Genomic DNA, 23,871 nt, shown 5'->3' with positions numbered 1-23,871 from the left:
AGTTACACAGCAAGTAACTACATGCTTTTCATAATCAGTAAGCATCAATTGATTAAGTCATTTTAGATACGTGAGGGTAGCCTCACGATATCTCTCAATATTGACCACCATTAATTGAATATTTGAGTGATATAAAATAAACGTTAACTATACCTGACAGGTATGAGTGGTTTAGGTTCATTTCCCATCCTTTGTGGGCTCTGCCTGTCAAGCAGCGAAGAACGTATTTGCCAATGTACTGTTAGCTGATGTTTACTTTGCAAGCTTCCGGCAGAAGCTTTGTACAGTTGGCTAAACATAGTGATAAGTAGAGGTAATGTACTTTTCTCTCCAACCACAGAGGTCTACCCAGCGAAGTTAGCGAACAATAAAATGATCCCGTTTTCAACATTGTTTTTAAGAGTATTTAATAACGATTGCACTTTGTCATTATAGGGTATTCTGTGATATAGAGTATTGTAAACATTTTATTCAGGCTTTAACACAACAAAATGTGGAATAAGTCAAGGGGTATGAATACTTTCTGAAGGCGTAAAGGTGTAAAGCTCGCCGCCATTGTACTCTGGAGCAGTGGAAACGCGTTCTCTGGAGTGATGAATCACGCTTCAACATCTGGCAGTCTGACGGACGAATCTGGGTTTGGCGCATACCAGGAGAACGCTACCTGCCCCAATGTATAGTGCCAACTGTCAAGTTTGGTGGGAGTGAAATATCAGTCTGGGTCTGATTTTCATTGTTCGGGCTAGGCACCTTAGTTCCAGTGAAGGTTAATATTAATGCTACAGCATACGATGACATTCTATACGATTCTGTGCTTCCAACTTTGTGGCAACCGTTTGGGGAAGGCCCTTTGCTGTTTCAGCATGACAGTGCCCCCATGCACAAAGGTCCATACAGAAATGGTTTGTCGAGATCAGTGTGGAAGAACTTGGCTGGCCTACACAAAGCCCTGACCTCAACCCCATCGAACACCTTTGGGATGAACTTCATATTAATGCCCATGATTTTGGAATGAGACGTTTGACAAGCAGGTGTCCACATACTTTTGGTCATGTAGTGTATATATCAATGATGAAAAGTCACTCTTTCACACCCAACTGTCTGAGTACCTGGCCAAGGGCATCCCAGCAGTTTGTCCTTGTTTGCTGGCCGTAGGAAGAGAAACAGTTATAAAAACCAATCAGTCAATGCCATGGGGCAGAAGTCTGGCTGGGTAATGTTCAGGTTTATGTACCTTATGCTAGCATCCCCCTCAGCACATGTTCACTGTATTCCCCTGCTTACTCAGCTCCTATAGGCAAATTATTTGTACCATTTTCTTCTTGACTTCCTCCCCAGTTTTACTGAGGGAGGGGGAGGACATTGCATTTTACAAAGGCTAATCTAATCAGTGAGCAGAACAATTTGCATGGCTGGATTGACGATGAGTTTAGCGAAGCTCTAAATCTATTTACTATGGATCTGGCTTAGGTCTGACTCCTCCATTCTGAGGCTCAGCAGGGGACCCTGCAGATCAATGCTAATATCGCTACCATTTGCATTATACCCCATTTACACCTATTCTCTTCCTCCCTCGCTTCATTTCTCTCCCTTTCTCTCTCCGACTCTCTTTCTTTCTCGTTTTCATTTTTCCTGCAGTCGGTGCTTCTCTCCCTCTCCCGTTCTACCTTCCTCTCGCTCTCTTTTTCTTTCTTGCTCTGTCATCTCTCGCTCTATCTCTCTTTTTCTCTCCCTTTCCTCAGCCATATCTCAGGCACTTTAATGTAAATAGGTTTATAGAAAAACTGAGTAATGCACCAATGTTTTCCTATTTCAACTTTTCATTGCGCTCCAAAAAGCAACATAATATACACTAAGTATAGCAAACATTAGGAACCTCCCCAGCCTGAATTCGTTGGGGCATGGACTCTACAAGATGGCCCATGTTGACTCCAATGCTTCCCACAGTTGTGTCAAGTTGGCTGGATGTCCTTTGGGTGGTGGACCATTCTTGATACTCACAGGAAACTGTTGAGTGAGAAAAACCAAGCAGCGTTGCAGTTCTTGACACAAACTGGTGTGCCTGGTACCTACTACGATACCCCGTTTTCTTTTGTGTGCCATATGTTTCAATTGTCTCAAGGCTTAAAAATCCTTCTTTAACCTGTTTCCTCCCCTTCATTGTAAATGATAACTTGTTCTCAACTTGCCTACCTGGTTAAATAAAGGTGAAATAAAAAAAATTAAAAAATCTACACTGATTGAAGTGACATCAATAAGGGATCATAGCTTTCACCTGGATTCACCTGGCCAGTCTATGTCATGGAAAGAGCAGTTCTTAATGTTTTGTACACAGTGTGTGTTATCTGTTATATGTATAAGCAGATATAACAAGGCCTATCTCTTTCTCTCGGAGTCAAATCTCAGACACGATGAAGTAAGGGAAATCTGCGTGAGTCACCATCACCAAAGTTTTTATCCAACATGAAATGTTTTTCATGGTTACACAAACACTGCTGAAGTTGTAGTGTGTGTAAGTATATGGACCATAATAAGACTATCAATAGCATCACATTATTGGATAATGAACGTCACAATTAACCTATGGAGCGGTACAGTAATAATTAAATATTGTAATTAAACATGATTCATGAGTCTGTGTGGCTTTTTCAAAGGCAGCACTATTAAAATATGTGGAATATGCATGTAGACTCATTAAGATATAGCTTTCATAAATGAACATTACATGCATGTTTAAGTCTGAATTTCAGAGGAATATCAAAATGGGTTACCACATACATGGTGCATTTGCAGGCTTTGTTCAATTCTAGTAATTCTAGTTTAATAGTGTGTAATTTCTCTGTCTTTGATGGCGACATAAAAAACACACACACACACACACACACACACACACACACACACACACACACACTCATCCGCCGTGGTCTTTGTCCTTCCTAGGTATTGTAACGAGCACCTGCCCTGCCCGCCTCATGTCTATTGGTCGGCCTGGTCGGCATGGGAACGCTGCACGGTGCCCTGCGGAGGCGGCATCCAATCACGTCGCAGGACCTGCGAGAACGGCAACGAGTGCCCTGGGTGTGCCCAGGTATGTCTCACACACACACACACACACACACACACACACACACACACACACACACACACACACACACACACACACACACACACAAAAAGATCTGGGCTGCACTTCCATAGCAGGCTGACCTTGAACTTCTTAACCATCTAAACTGTAACATTGAACTTTAAGGGTCATCCCCTCCAAAATCCCCTAGTATTTATATTCAGCCATGGCACTTAACATGTTGTTAAAAACAGCAGATACATGACCACTGCTAACCATTAACATATAACACTAAATCACCCCCCTAAATGGTCTTACACTATATTCTCTCAACTGAATACACATATTAAAATACACAAGTACATGTTAGATTGCTAATCACTTTTATTAGTCTATCTACTGTATGCTGACAACAAATGAATATAAAAAAATAAGATTTTATTTTTGCCACCATCTATAATTGTTACCTACTGCATATGATATCCTAGTGCTGAGTAATGAAGTCCAAGGCTGGATGATGCCAGAGGGATGTAATGGCACGTTGTGTATGTCAGCGGTGTCCTCTTGGGTGTCAGGAGGATGACGAGACTGTCATATTATTTTAACACTATTTTCAAACCCACTCCTCCCTCTGTCCACGGGCCTGGTAGAAATAGAAAGGAAGACACATGACCATGAGATTCCTTTACAGTTGAAATGGATTAGTGAGTAGGGGTCAGAGAGAGTCACATGATAACCAGTAACAAATGTATGTGTGTGACTGTCAGATGTACTGACTATAGACCCTTTCATAAAGATAGCACCATGGTCTCTATATGGGTCAAATGATTAGAGAGTTACATCTTACAAGTGTTTCACTGTGCACTGGCAACCCATTTCAGAGCTACAGTGAGGGGAAAAAGTATTTGATCCCCTGTTGATTTTGTACATTTGCCCACTGACAAATAAATTATCAGTCTATAATTTTAATGGTAGGTTTATTTGAACAGTGAGAGATAGAATAACAACAAAAAAATCAGGAAAACGCATGTCAAAAATGTTATAAATTGATTTCCATTTTAATGAGGGAAATAAGTATTTGACCTCTCAATCAGAAAGATTTCTGGCTCCCAGGTGTCTTTTATACAGGTAACGAGCTGAGATTAGGAGCACACTCTTAAAGGGAGTGCTCCTAATCTCAGCTTGTTACCTGCATAAAAGACACCTGTCCACAGAAGAAATCAATCAGATTCCAAACTCTCCACCATGGCCAAGACCAAAGAGCTCTCCAAGGATGTCATGGACAAGATTGTAGACCTACACAAGGCTGGAATGGGCTACAAGACCATCGCCAAGCAGCTTGGTGAGAAGGTGACAACAGTTGGTGCGATTATTCTCAAATGAAAGAAACACAAAAGAACTGTCAATCTCCCTCAGCCTGGGGCTCCATGCAAGATCTCACCTCGTGGAGTTGCAATGATCATGAGAATGGTGAGGAATCAGCCCAAACTACATGGGAGGATCTTGTCAATGATCTCAAGGCAGCTGGGACCATAGTCACCAAGAAAACAATTGGTAACACACTACGCCGTGAAGGACTGAAATCCTGCAGCGCCCACAAGGTCCCCCTGCTCAAGAAAGCACATATACATGCCCGTCTGAAGTTTGCCATTGAACATCTGAATGATTCAGAGGACAACTGGGTGAAAGTGTTGTGGTCAGATGAGACCAAAATGGAGCTCTTTGGCATCAACTCAACTCGCTGTGTTTGGAGGAGGTGGAATGCTGCCTATGACCCCAAGAACACAAACATTATGCTTTGGGGGTGTTTTTCTGCTAAGTGGACAGGACAACTTCACCGCATCAAAGGGACCGTCAAATCTTGGGTGAGAACCTCCTTCCCTCAGCCAGGGCATTGAAAATGGGTCGTGGATGGGTATTCCAGCATGACAATGACCCAAAACACACGGCCAAGGCAACAAAGGAGTGGCTCAAGAAGAAGCACATTAAGGTCCTGGAGTGGCCTAGCCAGTCTCCAGACCTTAATCCCATAGAAAATCTGTGGAGGGAGCTGAAGGTTCGAGTTGCCAAACATCAGCCTCAAAACCTTAATGACTTGGAGAAGATCTGCAAAGAGGAGTGGGACAAAATCCCTCCTGAGATGTGTGCAAACCTAGTGGCCAACTACAAGAAACTTCTGACCTCTGTGATTGCCAACAAGGGTTTTGCCACCAAGTACTAAGTTATGTTTTGCAGAGGGGTCAAATACTTATTTCCCTCATTAAAATGCAAATCATTTTAGAATATTTTTGACATGCGTTTTTCTGTATTGTTTTGTTGTTATTCTGTCTCTCACTGTTCAAATAAACCTACCATTAAAATTATAGACTGATCATTTCTTTGTAAGTGGGCAAACGTACAAAATCAGCAGGGGATCAAATACTTTTTTCCCTCACTGTATATAAAATATCTATGTTTGCATTATAGCATTCCATAGCAACCATATCTACTGTTGCATTCCATAGCAACCACATCAGGAGCTGGTAATGACGCATGACTAATGTAATATTGCTGGCAAGCTGAAAGTAGCAACTTACAACCCACAGCAAAGTAGTAACATATCTGATAATGTTCTGTGATTAACCTAACTAAGCACAGATAACCCTTTAACAACTGAGAGAGCTGACCTCCCATACCTTAACAGTCTAACTGTAATGAAGCATGACTGATACCCTATAAAACAACTGAGAAAACGGCACGGCCACACACACATATACTGCAGCACTATCTTTTCACTACCCTGGTGGGTGTCTGTTCACACACACACTCTTAGTCCATAGATGTCGATGATGCTCCTCTTGTGGATGGGGGGAAGGGGTGGGTTAGCGCAATTGCCGCTTGTGCCACTTCATGTGGTTGTGGGAGCTGAGAAACGTGTGTTGGGAGTCGGATGGCGTTGTCCCAGCTGTGCGTTAGTGTCTTTGGCTGCATCTCTCGCATCTCCTATGTAAGATGCTGTCTTCTTGGTTTTCCAGACTAGAGGGATGAATGTTACAGTGCTTCAGCAGGTCCTCCAGCAGAGAGCTTGTCTGCACTTAGCTGGCCTTAGAGAAATCGACGGGGGAGGCAGTGTTCAGGCATTCGGATCACGTGGCCGAGCCAACAAAGGAGTCGGTCAACTTGGTGTTGGTGAGGATGGGGTACTCTGGGGTACTCTGTCCTCCCAGGTTAGCCCTAAGATGTGTTGTAGGCATCTGATTTGAATGGTTTCCAAGATGTTTATGTGTTGCCTATATGGGGTCCAGGTTTCTGAGCCATAAAGCAGGTGGAGACACATTGTATACTGCCCCTTTGGTGTGGGTCTTGAGGTTTCTGATGTGAAAGGCTTCCAAGATGTTTATGTGTGGCCTATATCGGGTCCAGGTCTCTGAGCCATAAAGCAGGTGGAGACACGTTGTATACTGCCACTTTGGTATGGGTCTTGAGGTTTAGATTTTCCAAAACTCTGGCCCCGAGTGATCTGATGGAAGCAGAGACTTGATCATCTAGGGAGCACGCCAGAGAGAGGCCAGCGCCAAGGTAGGTGAAATGGGGTACATCTTTGAGGAGAACACCACCAATGATGAAAGAAGGGAGTGGGGGTATGCGGATGAGAGTTGCGCAATTATTTCTGTCTTTTGGGTATTGTCTTGGAGGTCGACAGGTGGAGGAGACCAGGTTGAGGGTCTGTTGCATGGATTCTGGGGTATGAGCCAGACGTGAATTCAAAGATCTGTTTGGGTTCTGTTTTTTGTGTGGGCTTGACGGTACTGTAGCTGGATTCCGTCGGTTGAGCCAAGGTAGTTGTTTGACAGGCTTGTAACTGCAGAAATGGAACATGTTAAAAATGACCCGGAGCCAGAACACAGCCTTGCTTGACCCCAACCTCTACGCTAAAGGGCTCTGATTGATGCCCACCAAGCACCACTCTGGCGTGCATTCCTTCATGGAATTGTTTTAAGACACTCAGAAACTTGGGAGGCAACTCAAGTTTGGTGAGCTGCTGCCAGAGCATCTCACGTTTGATGGTGTCAAAGGCTTTGATGAGGTTTATCAAAGCCATGTAGAGGTCTTGGTTTTGTTCCTGGCACTTTTCCTGCATTTGTTTGGCCTCAAAAATTATGTCGGTTGTGCTCCTGCCTTTCCTGAAGCCGCGCTGTGATTCTGGGAGGATGTTTTCAGATAGGTGCTATGCAAGTAGATAGCACATTATCCTGGCAATGACCTTGGGCCCCCGAGTGGCGCAGTGGTTTAAGACACTGCATCTCAGTGCAAGAGGTGTCACTGCAGTACCTGGCTCAAATCCAGGCTCCATCACATCTGGCTGTGATTGGGAGTCCCATAGGGTGGTGCACAATTGGCCCAGTGTTGTCTGGGTTTGGCCAGGGTAGGCTGGTATTGTAAATAAGAATTTGTTCTTAACTGACTTGCCTAGTTAAATAAATAAAGCCTTCCTTGTCACTGAAAGAAGGGAGATGCCTCTGATGTTACCACAAGCTGCTTTGTCACCCTTCTTGTAGATGACTACAATATTGTCATCCTTCCATTCCTGTGGGATGGTTTCAGACAGCCAGATGGCTTTGATTAGGAGTTGGAATTTGGCACAGGATTTTGCTTCAGGATTTCACCTGGGATACCGTCTGGTCCAGCACTTTTGTTATTTTTTAGGATTTTAATCGCCTGGTGGACCTCAGAAAACTGCAGTGGGGTGTCGCGTTCATGAATGGTGGGGATGTGTGGGAGTGTGTACAGGATGAGCAGGTTTTTTGGGTTGGTGTGGTTAAGGAGGTTTCCAGAGTGCTCTACCCATCTCTCCGAGATCCTCTGGTGGTCTTGAAAAGTGTGTTTCCATGGGTAGACCTGACCGAAGTGATGACTTGTTTCTGCGGGCCGTAGAGGGCTTTAATGGCAGCATAGAACCCTTGGGTGTTGTTTTTGTCTGTTATACTTTTAATCTCATCAGATATTTTGACCCTGGGAGAGAGAGGATTGGAGAGTGGGGGAGTCTGGGTTGGACAGGAGGGCTTTGTGGACTTGTTTTGTAGGAGTGTGTGAATGTCAGAAGCGTTCTCATCAATCCGGGAGGGTTGGGGGGAGTTTGGTGTAGAGGAGACGGCGCAAGTGATGATGGTGGAAGGGTTTTTGAGGGCATTACAGTTGAGTCTCTTATTCAAGGTCTTCCTTGGGTGGCGTGGGCAAATGTCAATTCGGAGCTTGGACTTGATCAAGCGGTGGTCAGTTCAGCATGGGTCGGTTCACTAGTACCTGCTTTTGGTTGCACTGACGGACGATAATGTAGTCTAGGACGTGCCAGTGTTTGGACCACACAAACAGACACACACACACACACTCCCAGCTGCAGCTGCCTTAACTCTGTCAGCACTGTTCTGCCATTATTTGGGGAATACCACTCCGGCCCTGAAGGCTTCCTTCCCAGAACCCCATTCTTCCAAGACCCCATTCCTAGACGGAAACTGAGTCTGTCCCTGTCTCCCTATCCGTGTGGTAAACCTCTCTGAACCTAATTTCAAGATGTGAACCCTGTCTGTGGTGGGTGAGGTGTGTTTCCAGTTTGGGGTAAGTAGCAAGGTGAGGAGGGGAGATGTAAGGAACGGTTTTTATCAGCGTTGGGCAAAGCAAAGCCCACGGCAGATTGGAGACCATGAAGTAACAAAGTCGAGAGGTGGGAAAGAGGGCAGAGGGGTCAGTGTCTTATTCTCTCTCTCTCTCTCTCTCTCTCTCTCTCTCTCTCTCTCTCTCTCTCTCTCTCTCTATTTATTTAAAGTGATCAAAGAAAACCCTTTCTTTAATTCAAATATATCACATTTTATTGGTCACATACACATATTTACCAGATGTTATTGCAGGTGTAGCGAAATACTTGTGTTCTTAGCTCCAACAGTGCAGTAATATCTAACAATACACACAAATCAAAAAAAGTAAAAGAATGGAATTAAGAAATATTGAAATATTAGGATGACAATGCATACAGTAAGATGGTAAGTATAGACATTATGGACAGTATATGGATATAATATGTAGTACATCTGAAGAATACGTAGGATAAAATATATTATGTACAGCAATAGTTAAATAGGATAGGCCTTGACTAGAATACTATTCATACGAATGAAGTGGGTAAAACAGTATGTAAACATTATTAAAGTGACCAGTGTTCCATGCCTTTGTACATAGGCTGTAGCCTCTAAGGTGCAGTGTTGAGTAATTGGGTGGTAGCCGACTAGTGACAGTGAATAAAGTTCAGGGCAGGGTACTGGGCAGAGGCCGGCTAGTGGTGACTATTTAACAGTCTGATGGCCTGGAGATAGAAGCTGTTTTTCAGTCTCTCGGTCCCAGCTTTGATGCACCTGTACTGACTTCTGGATGGTAGCGAGGTGAACAGGCCGTGGCTCGGGTAGCTGAGGTCCTTGATGATCTTTCTGGTCTTCCTGTGACACTCGGTGCTGTAGATGTCCTGGAGGGCAGGCAGTGTGCCCCCGATGATGCGTTGGGCAGAGCTCACCACCCTCTGGAGAGCCCTACGGTTACGGACGGTGCAGTTGCCGTACCAGGCGGTGATACAGCCCAACAGGATGCTGTCAATGGTGCATCTGTAAAAGTTTGTGAGAGTCTTAGGGGTCAAGACACATTTATTCAGCCTCCTGTCTGTGTTGGTGGACCATTTCAGATTGTCAGTGATGTGTGCACCAAGGAACTTGAAGCTTTTCACCTTCTCCACTACGGCCTCGTCGATGTGGATGGTGGCGTGCTCCCCCTGCTGTATCCTGAAGTCCACGATCAGCTTTTTTGTTTTGTTGACATTGAGGGAGAGGTTATTTTCCTGCCACCACTCCGCCAGGGCCCTCACCTCTTCCCTGTAGGTTGTCTCGTCGTTGTTGGTAATCAGGCCTACCTCTTGTTGTGTCGTCTGCAAAGTTGGTGATTGTCTTGGAGACATGTGTGGCCACATAGTCATGGGTGAATAGGAAATACAGGAGGGGGCTGAGCACACACCCTTGTCGGGCCCCTGTGTTGAGGATCAGCGTAGTGGAGGTACTGTTGCTTACCTTCACCGCCCGTACGAAGTCCCAGACCCAGTTGCACAGGGCGGGTTTCAGACCCAGGGCCCCGAGCTTAATGATGAGCTTGAAGGGTACTATGTGGTTCAAGGCTGAGCTATAGTCAATGACCAGCATTCTTACATAGGTATTCCTCTTGTCCAGATGGGAAAGGGCAGTGTGCAGTGTTATGGCAATTGCGCCGTCCATGGATCTATTGGGGCTGTATGCAAATTGAAGTGGGTCTAGGGTGTCAGGTAAGATAGAGGTGATATGATCTTTAACTAGTCTCTCGAAGCACTTCATGATGACAGAAGTGAGTGTTACGAGGCGATAGTCATTTAGTTCAGTTATCTTTGCTTTCTTGGGTACAGGAACAATGGTGGATATCTTGAAGCAACTGTAATCAGATAGTCACCCATAGTTGTAATACATGTAAAGGCTACCAATAAGTGATGTTACTCACAACTCCTTTATCATTGCTCCCATTATGCCAGACGAACACTGCAAGTTGTAAAATCTTCCCAGATAAATCAACACATCCTTGCGTCTATTCTGCTACTTGTACCCACCATGCAAAGACGGAGAATGATGAGAATATTTATTTCAGCGCAGGAAAGGAAGCGTAAACCGGGAAGAGGTATGTTTTTATGAGCCATCTGTCCTCTCTCCCCAGGATACTAGAGGCTGCTATTAATGAAGACAGACAGGCAGACAGACAGACAGCAGTATGTCCCACACACACACACACACACCGCTTGTCTTCTCACAGCAGATATCATAGCTGTTCTGAGTTACAGTAAGCAGGCACCTGGGAGATGGATGGATAGTTAGCAGCAGGGCTGGCTGGGCTGGCTAACAGAACGGGTAGTGTCAGGAACCGCAGGGCCAGAGGTACACACACACCGTCACACATGTCTCTTAGTGCAGTGATAGAAACATGACTGACTGTAATGATGTTAGGAGGCTCCAGAGACAAAGATCCCTATTACTCACCGTCAACACACACACATACACACCCACAATCATACACACACACACACACACACACACACACACACACACACACACACACACACACACACACACACACACACACACACACACACACACACACACACACACACACACACACACACACACACACACACAGTCCTACCGTATGTCCCCCATCTGCCTCCCTTCACACACACCCTCCAGACAGACACATTGATAAAACAACGGAGGAGAGGCTTAGGGGCAAGGGTTTAGGTAATGCCTTCACAAGACACACGAATGGCCCCCTGACACCCCCCATCTCCCTCTGTCATCCCCCTCTCTCATCACCCTCTGTCATCCCCCTCTCTCATCACCCTCTGTCGCACCTCTCCTTTTCTGCTTTTAACACCTAGAAAAATAACCAGGAGAGTCTAGGATGGAGAATGAATGAGACAGGAGATGCCTGAGTCCATTACTCAACTGTAGGCCTACACACACACACACACACACACACACACACACACACACACACACACACACACACACACACACACACACACACACACACACACACACACACACACACACACAGAGAGAGAGAGAGACAGAGAGACTGGACAGAGACACACACACTGTATGTGCTGGACAGAAAGCCAAAACACCTTGTGTGTCTGAAGCAGTAAAGAACATATCCAACATCCTTATACTCTCAGCCGAATGCTGAGCTGGCTGCGGTACGCATTATTCTATTAGCAGCCTCTGGGCAGCTGTCTGTTAGAGGGGTTGTGAATTATAATGTACCTCAGCACATCCTGTTCCCCTCCCCTTCTTTCCTCTGCTCTTGTCCTCTCCATAATGCATATGAATGGTCCCAGCAGGAATGAGCCACTAATTGAATCCAATTTAGCGTTCCACATGCCGCTCTACACGTTCCGATGATTTCTGCTGCGTTTTCAGTTTCCCTTAATTTTTTTCGGAATAGAGGCGTTTACGAGTGGAGCGATGTGTGACGGGGGTGTAGAGGAAGAGATACAGGCAAAGATTCCTATTTTTTCATCACTAATGTCATTTTATTAGTGTGCCCGGCTCGCCCTAAAATCATCTGGTGTAAAATGTCATTACAATACGCAGGAGGACATTTGTCTGAACATTTTAGGGGTAAATCAACATTTATTTGGGATATTTCCCACCTATTGAACCTATTTATTTCGTGGCCCTCGGTCCATTTCTAATACATTCTCACACACTCACACTCATTACAAATTCACACTGTTTGAGGACAACTCACAACAACAAACAGCCCCTTCCTGTTTACTGTTGCATGCTGGGTGTTGTTTTTGTCATCCTTGGGGTGATACTGTAAATGGTTAAACGTGTCTTCCCCAGTCCTATATGGCTATTAGTAGGCTATGAAGAATAGGTTATCATTCCAGACTGGGCCCGTTGGCCCATCTTTTGTGAGGTTTATTGGATCATGTTAAAAATTGGCGAGCCATTGCTGAAAAGGAGGAAGTTCTTTTGAAGACAGAGGCGGTTTGTTATGGCTGGGGCCGGGCCAGGTCCTCCTGATGCTTGATGGTGTTTAATATTAATGTGTGGCAGGCTGATGATTACTAATCTAGACGGTGTGAAGTCAGAAAGGCGACGGGGATGACACACTCATTCATCATCTCTGTAACGTAACCCAATCTGGATCCTCCTACTGTCTTTAACCTTGGACTCCTGTTCCTGGGCCCACGCTGGGAGAGAGGGAGAGAGAAGGAGAGAAAGGGCGAGAGATATAGAGGAAAATAGATATCTCTCTCTCTATATATATATAGAGAGAGAGATATATATATAAATATATAGAGAGAGAGATATAGAGGAAGATAAGAGGAGGGAGGGAGGGAGGGAGGGAGGGAGGGAGGGAGGGAGGGAGGGAGGGAGGGAGGGAGGGAGGGAGGGAGGGAGGGAGGGAGGGAGGGAGGGAGGGAGGGAGGGAGGGAGGGAGATGGAAATATGCAGTGTTCCAGCCCCTTTGTCCAACCCCAGAATCACTGTGACAACCTGATGGATGAACAAAAGAGACTTTTATCTTATTTGGTCAAGGTCTGGCAGTCACTCAACTCAAGGCCTCACTCAGCATGAATAAGTAAGGACCTGGGAGAATGGCCGTCATATCACCTAAACGACGCTGAGACGAAGACGATGGTGTAATTTAGTCCCCCGGTATCACTGCATCACCCTATCACTCCCTCCCACCCCTGCTCTCCTCTCGTTTCTATTCATCCGACTTGTCGTTATAAGCAGGTGCCGCTTGGATCGTTAGACATACTGAGGCTGCATGCACATCGGTATGTCATCATCACTAACAGTGCCCTGGAAAGCATGTATTTATGGCTGCCTGGGAGAAGGACCGGAGAGAGTGAGGGAAAGGAGAAATGAAAGGAGAGGGGGAAAACGGAGGAGAAAGCATGCAACAATGGTTCTCTATTAGACAGAGACACATTAGATAGTTAGACAACAAGGATGGAAAAGGGCCTTGTTGTGTGGGTCTGGGGTTTTCACTTGAATCATTGTAACAAACAGCCAGAGAGGAAGGCAGAGACCGACATCTCTCCTTTTGCAGGTGGAGTGAACGTCAAATGGAAATGTCACTCAAAGTTGTGTATCATGTTTTTCCCATTATCATACCCTCACATGTCCACCCTCCTTCTTTTTCCCCCACCATCCTTCCCTTCATCCATCCTTCTTCCCTCCCCCACCTCCCTCCCCCTCTGTTATAAATCACATCTGATCAATGACCTTTTCTGCCTGTTTGCCACTTGCCATGTTCAGCACGTGGGTCTAATGGGACTGTTTCATAGTTCATATGTGATACCTGCTGCCCGTCAGCAGAAATTATGCTTGGCACAAACACCACAGGGTAAAGTCATCGTAGAATGTTAATAGGAATATGCATTCATCTAGTTCTAAATCTATGAGTTTTGCTCTTTCCTCTCTGTTCTCCACGGGAATATCAAATTTAAATTCAGATTGTTTTATTGGCATGAAATACCATTTGTAGATATTGCCAAAGCAGTATTGTGGTACAGCATTTCAGTAAATACAGTACAATTCTATAAGGATTATGAAATACAGTTAATTTCAGTAGTAATAATACTAGTACGTATAATCATGTATACAGGTACAACACTACTGCTGTTGTATTGTGTAATCTTCGGTCAAAACATTTAATTAAATAAAAATAAAATTATAAAAAACAAAAAAGAAAGAATGTCTAATAAATAAACAACAATGTGTACATGGATGACGGTTCCACTATGTATTAGCAGTAAGTTATATACAATGTAAATACTTCAGCAAATGAATGTTCATGGGATATCCCTCAGGCTATGGCAATCGTATACATATCTGGCAGTAATATTTGTGGTTTCTCCCTCAACCAAAATAATTCCCAGCTTTATGTCATTAGTAAATGCACAGAAGATGGTAATTGATTGAGATATTTTCTTTAAAAAGATGATCTTATTTGGGAGTATTTCTCACAGTAGAGGAAAAGGTGCGTCTCTGTCTCTACCTCCCCTGTCGTGCAGTGACCACATAGACGCTCCTCTTTGCGTAGCCATGTCTTTTTGTGATTCCCTTTTTCTATAGCCAATTGGTGGTCACTGCGCTTGTACTTGGTCAGGATCTGTCTCTGTTTTGTATCTCTGACAGAGTGCACTCTTAGAAAAAAAGGTGCAATCTAGAATAGGGCTGTGGCGGTCACAAAATTCTGTCAGCCGGTGATTGTCAAGCAAATAACTGTCGGTCTCACGGTAATTTACCGTTAATTAATATTAACACATTTAGCATTTCCTGGCTTCCACACAAGTCACTGATGCAGACCTTTGGAACATCTACATTTTAAAAAGTCTAATAAATCCATGTAATATAGCCTATACCTTCACAATAAATCCATTATTTATTTTAGACAGGTCTAAAGAAGCATGATTAGAAAATGTAGTTTATTTCAGAAGAACAGAATAGCATACTCTGCGTTGTCCTTATCTTAGGACCTGATCTGGCTATGCCAAATGGCTGTGGACTATGCTAGTTAATTTAGCAGACAAGATTTGCTTAGAATTCCGTGGCAATATTTTATTGTATAAAGAATACAATTAAACAAAGCTGAATAAAATATAAATATTTTCTCCAAACGATTTGAGGGAGTGCGCTCATAAGGTTAACAAAGAATTATGTACTCCTATATGCTTAATTTAGACTTGTTAATGTAACTTCAGTTGTTCTACAAACGCTGGGCTATATGTTTTGATTTTTAATACATTGTAAGGCTGCCTGATTTGACTCTAATGATGATTTTGAAAAAAGGCGTTTGAAAGGCATGAGCTTTTCTTAGTTTTTTCTGCAGGCTGTACACATGTCATTAGTCTCTCATTCACAATTTGACAAGCACTTGAAATTGCCTCGAATTTCACGGCAGTATCCCCTTTGTGGCTGTAACGCGTCATAAAAAAAAGTCATGCCTTTTGCGGCCAGTGGCCGTTGTGTCCTTCTCCCATCACATGTTTGGGACTTTCTCACAGGCTACAAGTGAAGACAGACACATCGGGGACGCAACTGCGCGTGTCCTTATCCAATTCCGAAGTGCATATTGAAGATATTGGAAGAACTGTCCACATTTCCTTTGTCAGCCAACAAGATAAGTAGGCCTTACGGACAGCAAAAGCACTTGCCTATGTCAATCTACTATCCCCATAGTACAAAAGTTGACCACAGCTATCGACCTTCGCCTCTCCCGAGTCTGTAAGGGAGTTGCAGTGGGTAAAAAAAAAAAAAAAAGGTGTAAAATTTTTTAAATAAAATAATATATGGGCTAGGCTACAAGAGGTGTGCGACTATGATTAGAAAAGGTTGCAAAAAAAAGTTAATTCCTTATGCAGGGCATCATTCACAAGTGATAAATATAATTCACAAGTGATAGGCTAATATTGTCACCCATCAGACTATTCTTGATTTAATCTTGTCTTTACATATACTAAATAATATATGTGTGAAATTTGTTTTGATTTAGAATGGACCATTATCATGCACCTGTATCGAAATGGGCAGCGGGAAAAAATACATGTTATCTATGCACTTAAATAGCGAATGGAGGAAGCTTTTCCCCTGGTTGATTTTCATGCCAGCCAGGTAGGCTACACTCCTGTTGTAAAGATAAACAATGTGCTTAATATTAGGAAAGCTGATGGGATCCTCCTCTTTTTAGTAGAAGCCATCACTCTGTTTTCTCGCGCAATTGCATAGCCTATAGAAATGTTGAGCAACATGAGCTCATGGGTTCTAATGAAGTATTAGAGGGACAATAGAGTGCTGAGTACCAGGCAGTTAGCAAGTTTGTTAGGCAACTAATGACCATCAGCAGCATCAGAGCTTGGAGAAGCCTAATTATAGTGGCTAAAACAGTCACATGGAATTTGACTGCCTTCATGACTCGTGATCGCCGTTTTGGCGGTAATACGGTCACCGCAACAGCCCTAATCTAGAACCTAAAAGGGTTCTTCGGCTGTCCCCATAGGATAACCCTTTGAAGAACCCTTGTTGGTTCCAGGTGGAACCCTTTTGGTTCCAGGTAGAAGCCTTTTGGGTTCCCTATAAAATCCTTTGCACAGGGGGTTCCACATTGATTCCAAAAGGGTTCTTCCTGGAACCAAAAAGTGTTCTCCTATGGGGACAGCCAAAGATCCATTTTGGAACCTTTTTTTTCTTAGAGTGTAGAAATATTCTGCCAATTTGTATTATCTTTTGAGGGTCAAATAACAATTTAGTTTATTCTGTGTTTTGTTTCATTTGCCCAATTTGTCAAATAGGAGGTTTTAATTTCTGTAAAAAATGAATTATGTTTGGATATTAACAGTTGACAGTTGACATAGGGGACTCTTTCAAGGTTCAGCTCTTGGGTTTCCAGTGCTTTGAATTGTAAGGATGTTTTGGGGCTTAATTTCAAATGGTGCCAAAATGTTATAACTTTAGCCCGGGACTGAAAACACTTAATCCGATTAAGATAGCACTACTAAGAGACAGAGAGTGAGAGAGAGAGTGAAATAATTATTAGAATGGATATTCTCATTCAAAGCGATTGATATCAAATCCAATAACATTTGATTTGATATCAAACGCTTTGAATGAGAATATCCATTCTAATAATTATAATTCTATGTCTGTCCGTCTGTCTCTCTCCCTCTCTCTCCCTCTCCCTCCCCCTCTCTCACTCTCTCCAGGAGTACCAGTCGTGTAACACCCTCCCGTGTCCAGACCTGAAGAAGACCACCCCTTGGACCCCCTGGACGCCGGTCAACATCTCGGACAACGGCGGTCACTACGAGCAGCGGTTCCGGTACACCTGTAAGGCCCGCGTCCCGGACCCTGCCCTGCTAGAGGTGGGCCGACAGAGGATAGAGATGAGGTACTGCTCCAGTGATGGCTCCACTGGATGCTCTACTGACGGTGAGTGGAACAGTTCATAGTTAACAGAATAAATAAATGGGGGATCTTCTGTCAGGTGCTGACGGTACTCCCAGCTGACACTAGTTCTTCAACTGAACCTGCACACTCTTTTACTTCAATCTGACAACTCTCTCTACCCTCACTTCACCTCCAGTCTGTTCTCTCTCACTCACTATCTCTCCATTTATCGCCCTCCGTCTTCATCCTTCTCTCTGTCCCTCTAGGCCTGTTAGTCGGCTTTCACTCTCTCTCTCTCTCTCTCTCTCTCTCTCTCAGTAGTGTTATCTTAATCGGCTGAAGTGTTTTCAGTCCCGGGCTGATTCCTTCAGCGCTTCCAAACGTCAAACGTGTTAATGAACTTCCACAATGAAAATCCACAGAGCTACTTAACAGTTTGGGGCTGCTAATTTTAGCATCCTCGCATCAGCGCCATTATGGATCCAACTCCCCACTCTCTCCCCCTCTCACTTCTCCCTGACACAAGCACCATTGTGGCTCCAATTCCCCAGGTTCTCACTCTCAGCTCTCTCCTCGGCTGATACCACAGAGTCTGACTCTTCCATCTCAGATTAGAGAGTCGTAAACACCAACAGGCTGCTAATTGACATGTTGTTGATGTTGTTTAGGAGGGATCCAACCATTTAAGGGAGAGATGGAAGAAAAGAAGGAGGGAGGGAAAGGGAGGGAGGGAGGGACAGCAGAGCAATATAGTGGCTTGGGACAGATGTGCCAGTTAAAGTTTGTTTATTGAGTTGCTCTCGGCCCCAATGGAAGGAAGATCTCTTTTTTAAAGCTTTAGCGCTTTGCACACATACACACTCACACACACACTCGCACACACACTTGCATACACACTCGCACACATACCGCAAGTTCATCAACCGGAAAGAAAGTTAAGACTTACTAACTACAGTCTCTCTCTCTTTACTCTGACTGCCTTCTGAAGTTAATGACTGTGGAGGTTTAAATGAACTAACATAGTGGTGGTGTTAACGTTGATTCACAGCCTCATGAGGAGCAACAGACAGACGTCTAACAGGTTTTATGAACAAAGAGCCATGTGTTAATGGTCTGTCATCGTTCTAATTTAAAAGTGGAGGTGAGGTGACAACATGTGATTCAGTCAAGCAGAATAGTCTTTGCTTTCTGGACGCTTTCAGTGTAAATGAAGAATCCATAGAATCTAACCACTTCTGGGAAAATTGGAAAACTAAACAAACAACAACACGAAGAGTTACCTATCCAAAATGGAGATGTATGGATAAATCACCTCTCCAATCTTTTTGGCTCTATAACAAAGAACAAACAGCAAAAACATATACATGATCAAATACAAATCTTAGAATCAACTAACTACCAGAACCCACTGGATTCTCCAATTACATTGAATGAACTACAGGACAAAATACAATCCCTCCAACCCAAAAAGGCCTGTGGAGTTGATGGTATCTTAAATGAAATTATAAAATATACAGACCTCAAATTCCAATTGGTTATACTTAAACTCTTTAACATCATCCTCAGCTCTGGCATATTTCCCAATATTTGGAAACAAGGACTGATCACCCCAATCTACAAAAGTGGAGACAAATTTGACCCCATTAACTACCGTGGGATATGCGTCAACAACAACCTTGGGAAAATCCTCTGCATTATCATTAACAGCAGACTTGTACATTTCCTCAGCGAAACAATGTACTGAGCAAATGTCAAATTGTTTTTTTTCAAAATTACCGTACATCAGACCATGTATTCACCCTGCACACCCTAATTGACAAACAAACAAACCAAAAACAAAGGCAAAGTCTTCTCATGCTTTGCTTATTATAAAAAAAGATTTTGACTAAATTTGGCATGAGGGCATGCTATACAAATTGATGGAAAGTGGTGTTGGTGGAAACACATACAACATTAGAAAATCCACATACACATACAACAAGTATGCGGTTAAAATTGGCAAAAAACGCACACATTTCTTTCCACAGGGCTGGGGGTTGAGACAGGGATGCAGCTTAAGCCCCACCCTCTTCAACATATATTGGTGAGGGCACTAGAACAGTCTGCAGCAGCCGGCCTCACCCAATTAGAATCTGAAGTCAAATGTCTACTGTTTGCTGATGATCTGGTGCTTCTGTCCCCAACCAAGGAGGGCCTACAGCAGCACCTAGGTCTTCTGCACAGATTCTGTCAGACTTGGGCCCTGACAGTAAATCTCAGTAAGACAAAAATAATGGTGTTTCAAAAAAGGTCCAGTTGCCAGGAACACGAATATAAATTCCATCCTGACACCGTTCCCTTAGAGCACACAAAAAACGATACATACCTCGACCTAAACATCAGCGCCACAGGTAACTTCCACAAAGCTGTGAACGATCTGAGAGACAAGGCATGAAGGGCCTTGTATATCATCAAAAGGAACATAATATTTGACATACCAATTAGGATCTGGCTAAAAATACTTGAATCAGTAATAGAACCCATTTCCCTTTATGGTTGTGAGGAATTTTCCAAATCTAGAAAAGCGCTGTTAAATTCTACAACCACCTAAAAGGAAGCGATTCCCAAACCTTCCATAACAAAGCCATCACCTACAGAGAAATGAACCTGGAGAAGAGCCCTGAAGCATGCTGGCCCTGGGGCTATTCACAAACACAAACAGACCCCACAGAGCCCCAGGACAGCAACACAATTAGACCCAGCCAAATCATGAGAAAACAAGAAGATAATTACTTGACACATTGGAAAGAATTTACAAAAAAAGGAAAAAAAAAGAAAAAAAACTGCCGAAGCCTGTCTTCTCTTGAGAGCCAGGTCTGATTACATAGACCCACAAAGAATTCGAAAACAAATGTAATTTTGATAAACTCCCATATCTATTGGGTGAAATACCACAGTGTGCAATCACAGCAGCAAGATTTGTGACCGGTTGCCACAAGAAAAGTTCAAACACCATTGGAGAGGGAGAGGGAGAGAGAGAGAGAGAGAGAGAGAGAGAGAGAGAGAGAGAGAGAGAGAGAGAGAGAGAGAGAGAGAGAGAGAGAGAAGGAGGGTGACAGATTCAGTGCTTTGGCAGTGAGGAGGATGGATTCAATGACCCACTTCCTCATTATCACACTCCACATCCATCCATCCAAAGAGTGCACAGTGTGTGTGACAGATAGTGTGTGTGCATGTGATCATCCATACGTAGCCCGATCATCCCAATGACATATTCCTTTTGACCCAGGGTCAGTAGTTATCACACAAGGAGGCCGTCCTGAAGTAATCACCTCCATATTGAAGCTGTATATTGATGTCTGCCACGCTGTGTGTGTGATGAAGCCACAAAGCCAAAGATCCCTCAGTCCCCCTCTATCCTCCAGAGATGATGAGAGCCCAGTGGGAATGGACCGTACTGTCACCCAATGAAGATTTACAGTTAGCAGAGGGCTATTCGCTATCGATTTGAGTCCACACGCACACACATACACAAACACATCCTAGCCGGTTATAAGAGGACGGTGATAAAGCAGGCTGATAAAGTGTGTGAGTGTGTGTGTGTGTGTGCCTACATTTGTGCATGCCTGCCTGCGTTATTGTGTGTGTGTGTCTTCTGAAATACAGAAGTATCTAGACATGATCACAGTAGATAGTAAACCTCAGAGACAGATAGCGTGTCGCCATACGTAGCCAGAGACTGGGACTGTGATTTATACTCCAATGAAACACATGACACATTATCACACACATAAAACTAGTGGTTGGAAAGAAGAAACTCCAGTAGTCATCAGTGAATAAAGACTGCTACACACACACCACGTCTACCTACATGTATAACTGTATCATTATAGGACCAGGAGGTTTACCTGTGACAAGTCCAGGAAAAACTCTGGGCTCTTTCTATACATTATACTGTATACTGTATGTAAAGGCCTTGGGGGACAGAGAGAAGGATTGAGAGGGAGGGAGATAAATGGAGAGATGGTGAACAAGAGAGAATTAACTGGAGGTGAAGTGAGGGTGGAGAGAGTAGAGGGAGTCCTGTCCGGAAGGTGTGCTTATCAAGCTGCCTTATACTACAGAAACAGGAGCATGTTCGGACAAGGCTTACTGGCTTTTGCCCTATGGGCCGATGTGGCTCGGACAAGGCTTACTGGCACCTGCCCTATGGGTCTTTCTTGCTCGGACAAGGCTCACTGGCTCCTGCCCTATGGGTCTTTCTTGCTCGGACAAGGCTTACTGGCTTCTGCCCTTTGGGCCGTTGTAGCTCGGACAAGGCTTACTGGCTCCTGCCCTATGGGTCTTTCTTGCTTGGACAAGGCTCACTGGCTCTTACCCTATGGGCCATTTTGGCTCCGGCAAGGCTTTCTTACTGTACACAGGGTTGGGGAGTAACGAATTACATTACTCACTGTTTATTATCTATGCATAGTCACTTTACCGCTACCTACATGTACAAATTACCTCGACTAACCTGTACCCCCTGTATATAGCCTCATTATTGTTATTTTATTGTGTTATTTATTTTATTTTTTAATTTAGTAAATCTTTTCTTAACTCTATTTTCTTAACTGTATTGTTGGTTAAGAGCTTGTAAGTAAGCATTTCACGGTAAGGTAAACACCTGTTGTATTCGGCGCATGTGACAAATACAATTTTATTTTCTGTAATCTGTGACATGTAACTGATTACAAATAAAATGTAACTTTAATCCATTGCATTACTGGCTAAAATATTGTAGTCAGAATACAGATACTATAGAAAAACTAGATGATTACTTCTAGAGTTAATTTTAAATTCAGAAAGGATTTTTGCGAAAAACCATACTTTATTACACCATTCCGTTTTCTCAATGACATTCAAATCAACATTGAAAAAAGGCTCAAGTTTAAGTTTGTTCCATCTGAGCGAGTCTGACCACAAGTCAGAGACCACTATTGTATGTAGCTGAGGAACGCTAAACTTCGTTCTTATATCGAGGCAGAGTTTAGTTTTGATAACTAGTTGCACGATTTGCAAGAAACAACATTGAGTAACCATCAGTCTGTGATAGTATTTGATAGAACATTTTATTAAAAGTATGAATTTCAGCACCCAGCGGAAGGACCGCAGATTTACAAGACAAACATAGGTACAGGTAAGCATTTTAAGAATTAAAATTTTTACAAGTATTGACTGATGGTGACTCAATGTTGTTGCTAGCAAATCAAGTGACCAGTTATCAAAACTCAAATCCGCCTAGATATAAGAGAACAGAGTTGCGCGTTCCTCAGCTAACCACTATGATGACACACTAAATGCGTTTGATGGATTGCGGAAAAAGAGCAGTAATATGTTTTGTAGGCTACAGTGCAAGCTAAATTATGTCTTCCAATGGTGCGACTGCTGTCGGCATTAAATATTATACAACCAACTTGAAAAAACGCTTGGAGGTAAGGACGCCAGCAGTGGTGTAGCCTACGGCGCTACGGATATAATTTAGTCCTATTATTGATATCTACATAGGAATGATGTGAATCACACTGCTGATCTCTCAATTATTTGCACCTTACGGATTGTGGTTGTTATGGATGGCTGTTGACAAATGCATAGTTGTATTTTAACCCAATAATTGTTAAATTGAATAAGTGTAGGCTAAGCTGCCGATCAATCATTGTTTATGCGATCCGTGGACAGCTGTTGAAAAATGTGCTCTTGCAACAGATACACGTTTGAGGGAGTTCCTCCCTTGTAAATTCTTCCGTGGTATTGTGCTCCACACATACTGTCAAAAAACGAGTTTCATTTAAGAAGACCCCAAGCAGGGCTTTTATTTCTTAATCTAATTCATGCCAATTTAGAAAAAAGTCTGAAGGCCATGACACATGCCTGAACTCGCACACTTTTGATAGACTTCAACAGCTGCAAATGATTGAGATATCATAGTGTCACCCATAGAGATCCTATTAAATTAACAAAGTATTCTGATTTCTAATTCTGTGTCACCAACAAAAACGCAAACAATAGTCTTATAGCAAATTCCATTCATTTTTCACGTCACAAAAATATAATTTTTCAGCGATGACATTCCATGAGAGCAGCATTTTTTTCAACCATATTTTGAAGCAATGAGTCCAATCATTCCACCATGACTAAAACATAACTAGGCCAGAACCATGTATTTAGAAATATAAATAATACTGTATATCTCTGGGGTTGACTAAGAAGTCCTTCGTTTTTTGGGTTACGTTCAGGTAAAACAATTTTACTAATCTATATTTCCAAGTCCTATTCTTAAAGATCAAG

At 43.3% G+C, this 23,871-nt stretch overlaps 1 protein-coding gene across 3 annotated transcripts in view; it reads left to right on the top strand.

The window, feature by feature from the left end:
- Positions 1 to 23,871, top strand: part of sema5a (sema domain, seven thrombospondin repeats (type 1 and type 1-like), transmembrane domain (TM) and short cytoplasmic domain, (semaphorin) 5A) — a 195,700-nt gene that overhangs the window by 140,651 nt on the left and 31,178 nt on the right. For all 3 annotated transcript variants that reach the window (XR_001322457.2, XM_014157212.2, XM_014157211.2), the window contains 2 exons: positions 2,941 to 3,088; positions 17,382 to 17,607. Coding sequence is in view for 2 of the 3 variants with exons in the window: in XM_014157212.2 (XP_014012687.1) it covers positions 2,941 to 3,088; positions 17,382 to 17,607 (374 nt within the window). In the remaining variant the exon portion in view is untranslated. The remainder of the gene's footprint in view (positions 1 to 2,940; positions 3,089 to 17,381; positions 17,608 to 23,871) is intronic.

This window comes from Salmo salar, chromosome ssa19 (genome assembly GCF_905237065.1).
Source record: "Salmo salar chromosome ssa19, Ssal_v3.1, whole genome shotgun sequence".
Classification (NCBI taxonomy): domain Eukaryota; kingdom Metazoa; phylum Chordata; class Actinopteri; order Salmoniformes; family Salmonidae; genus Salmo; species Salmo salar.
Note: the sequence above shows the minus strand (reverse complement) of the source record. Positions and strands in the feature narration are given on the sequence as shown.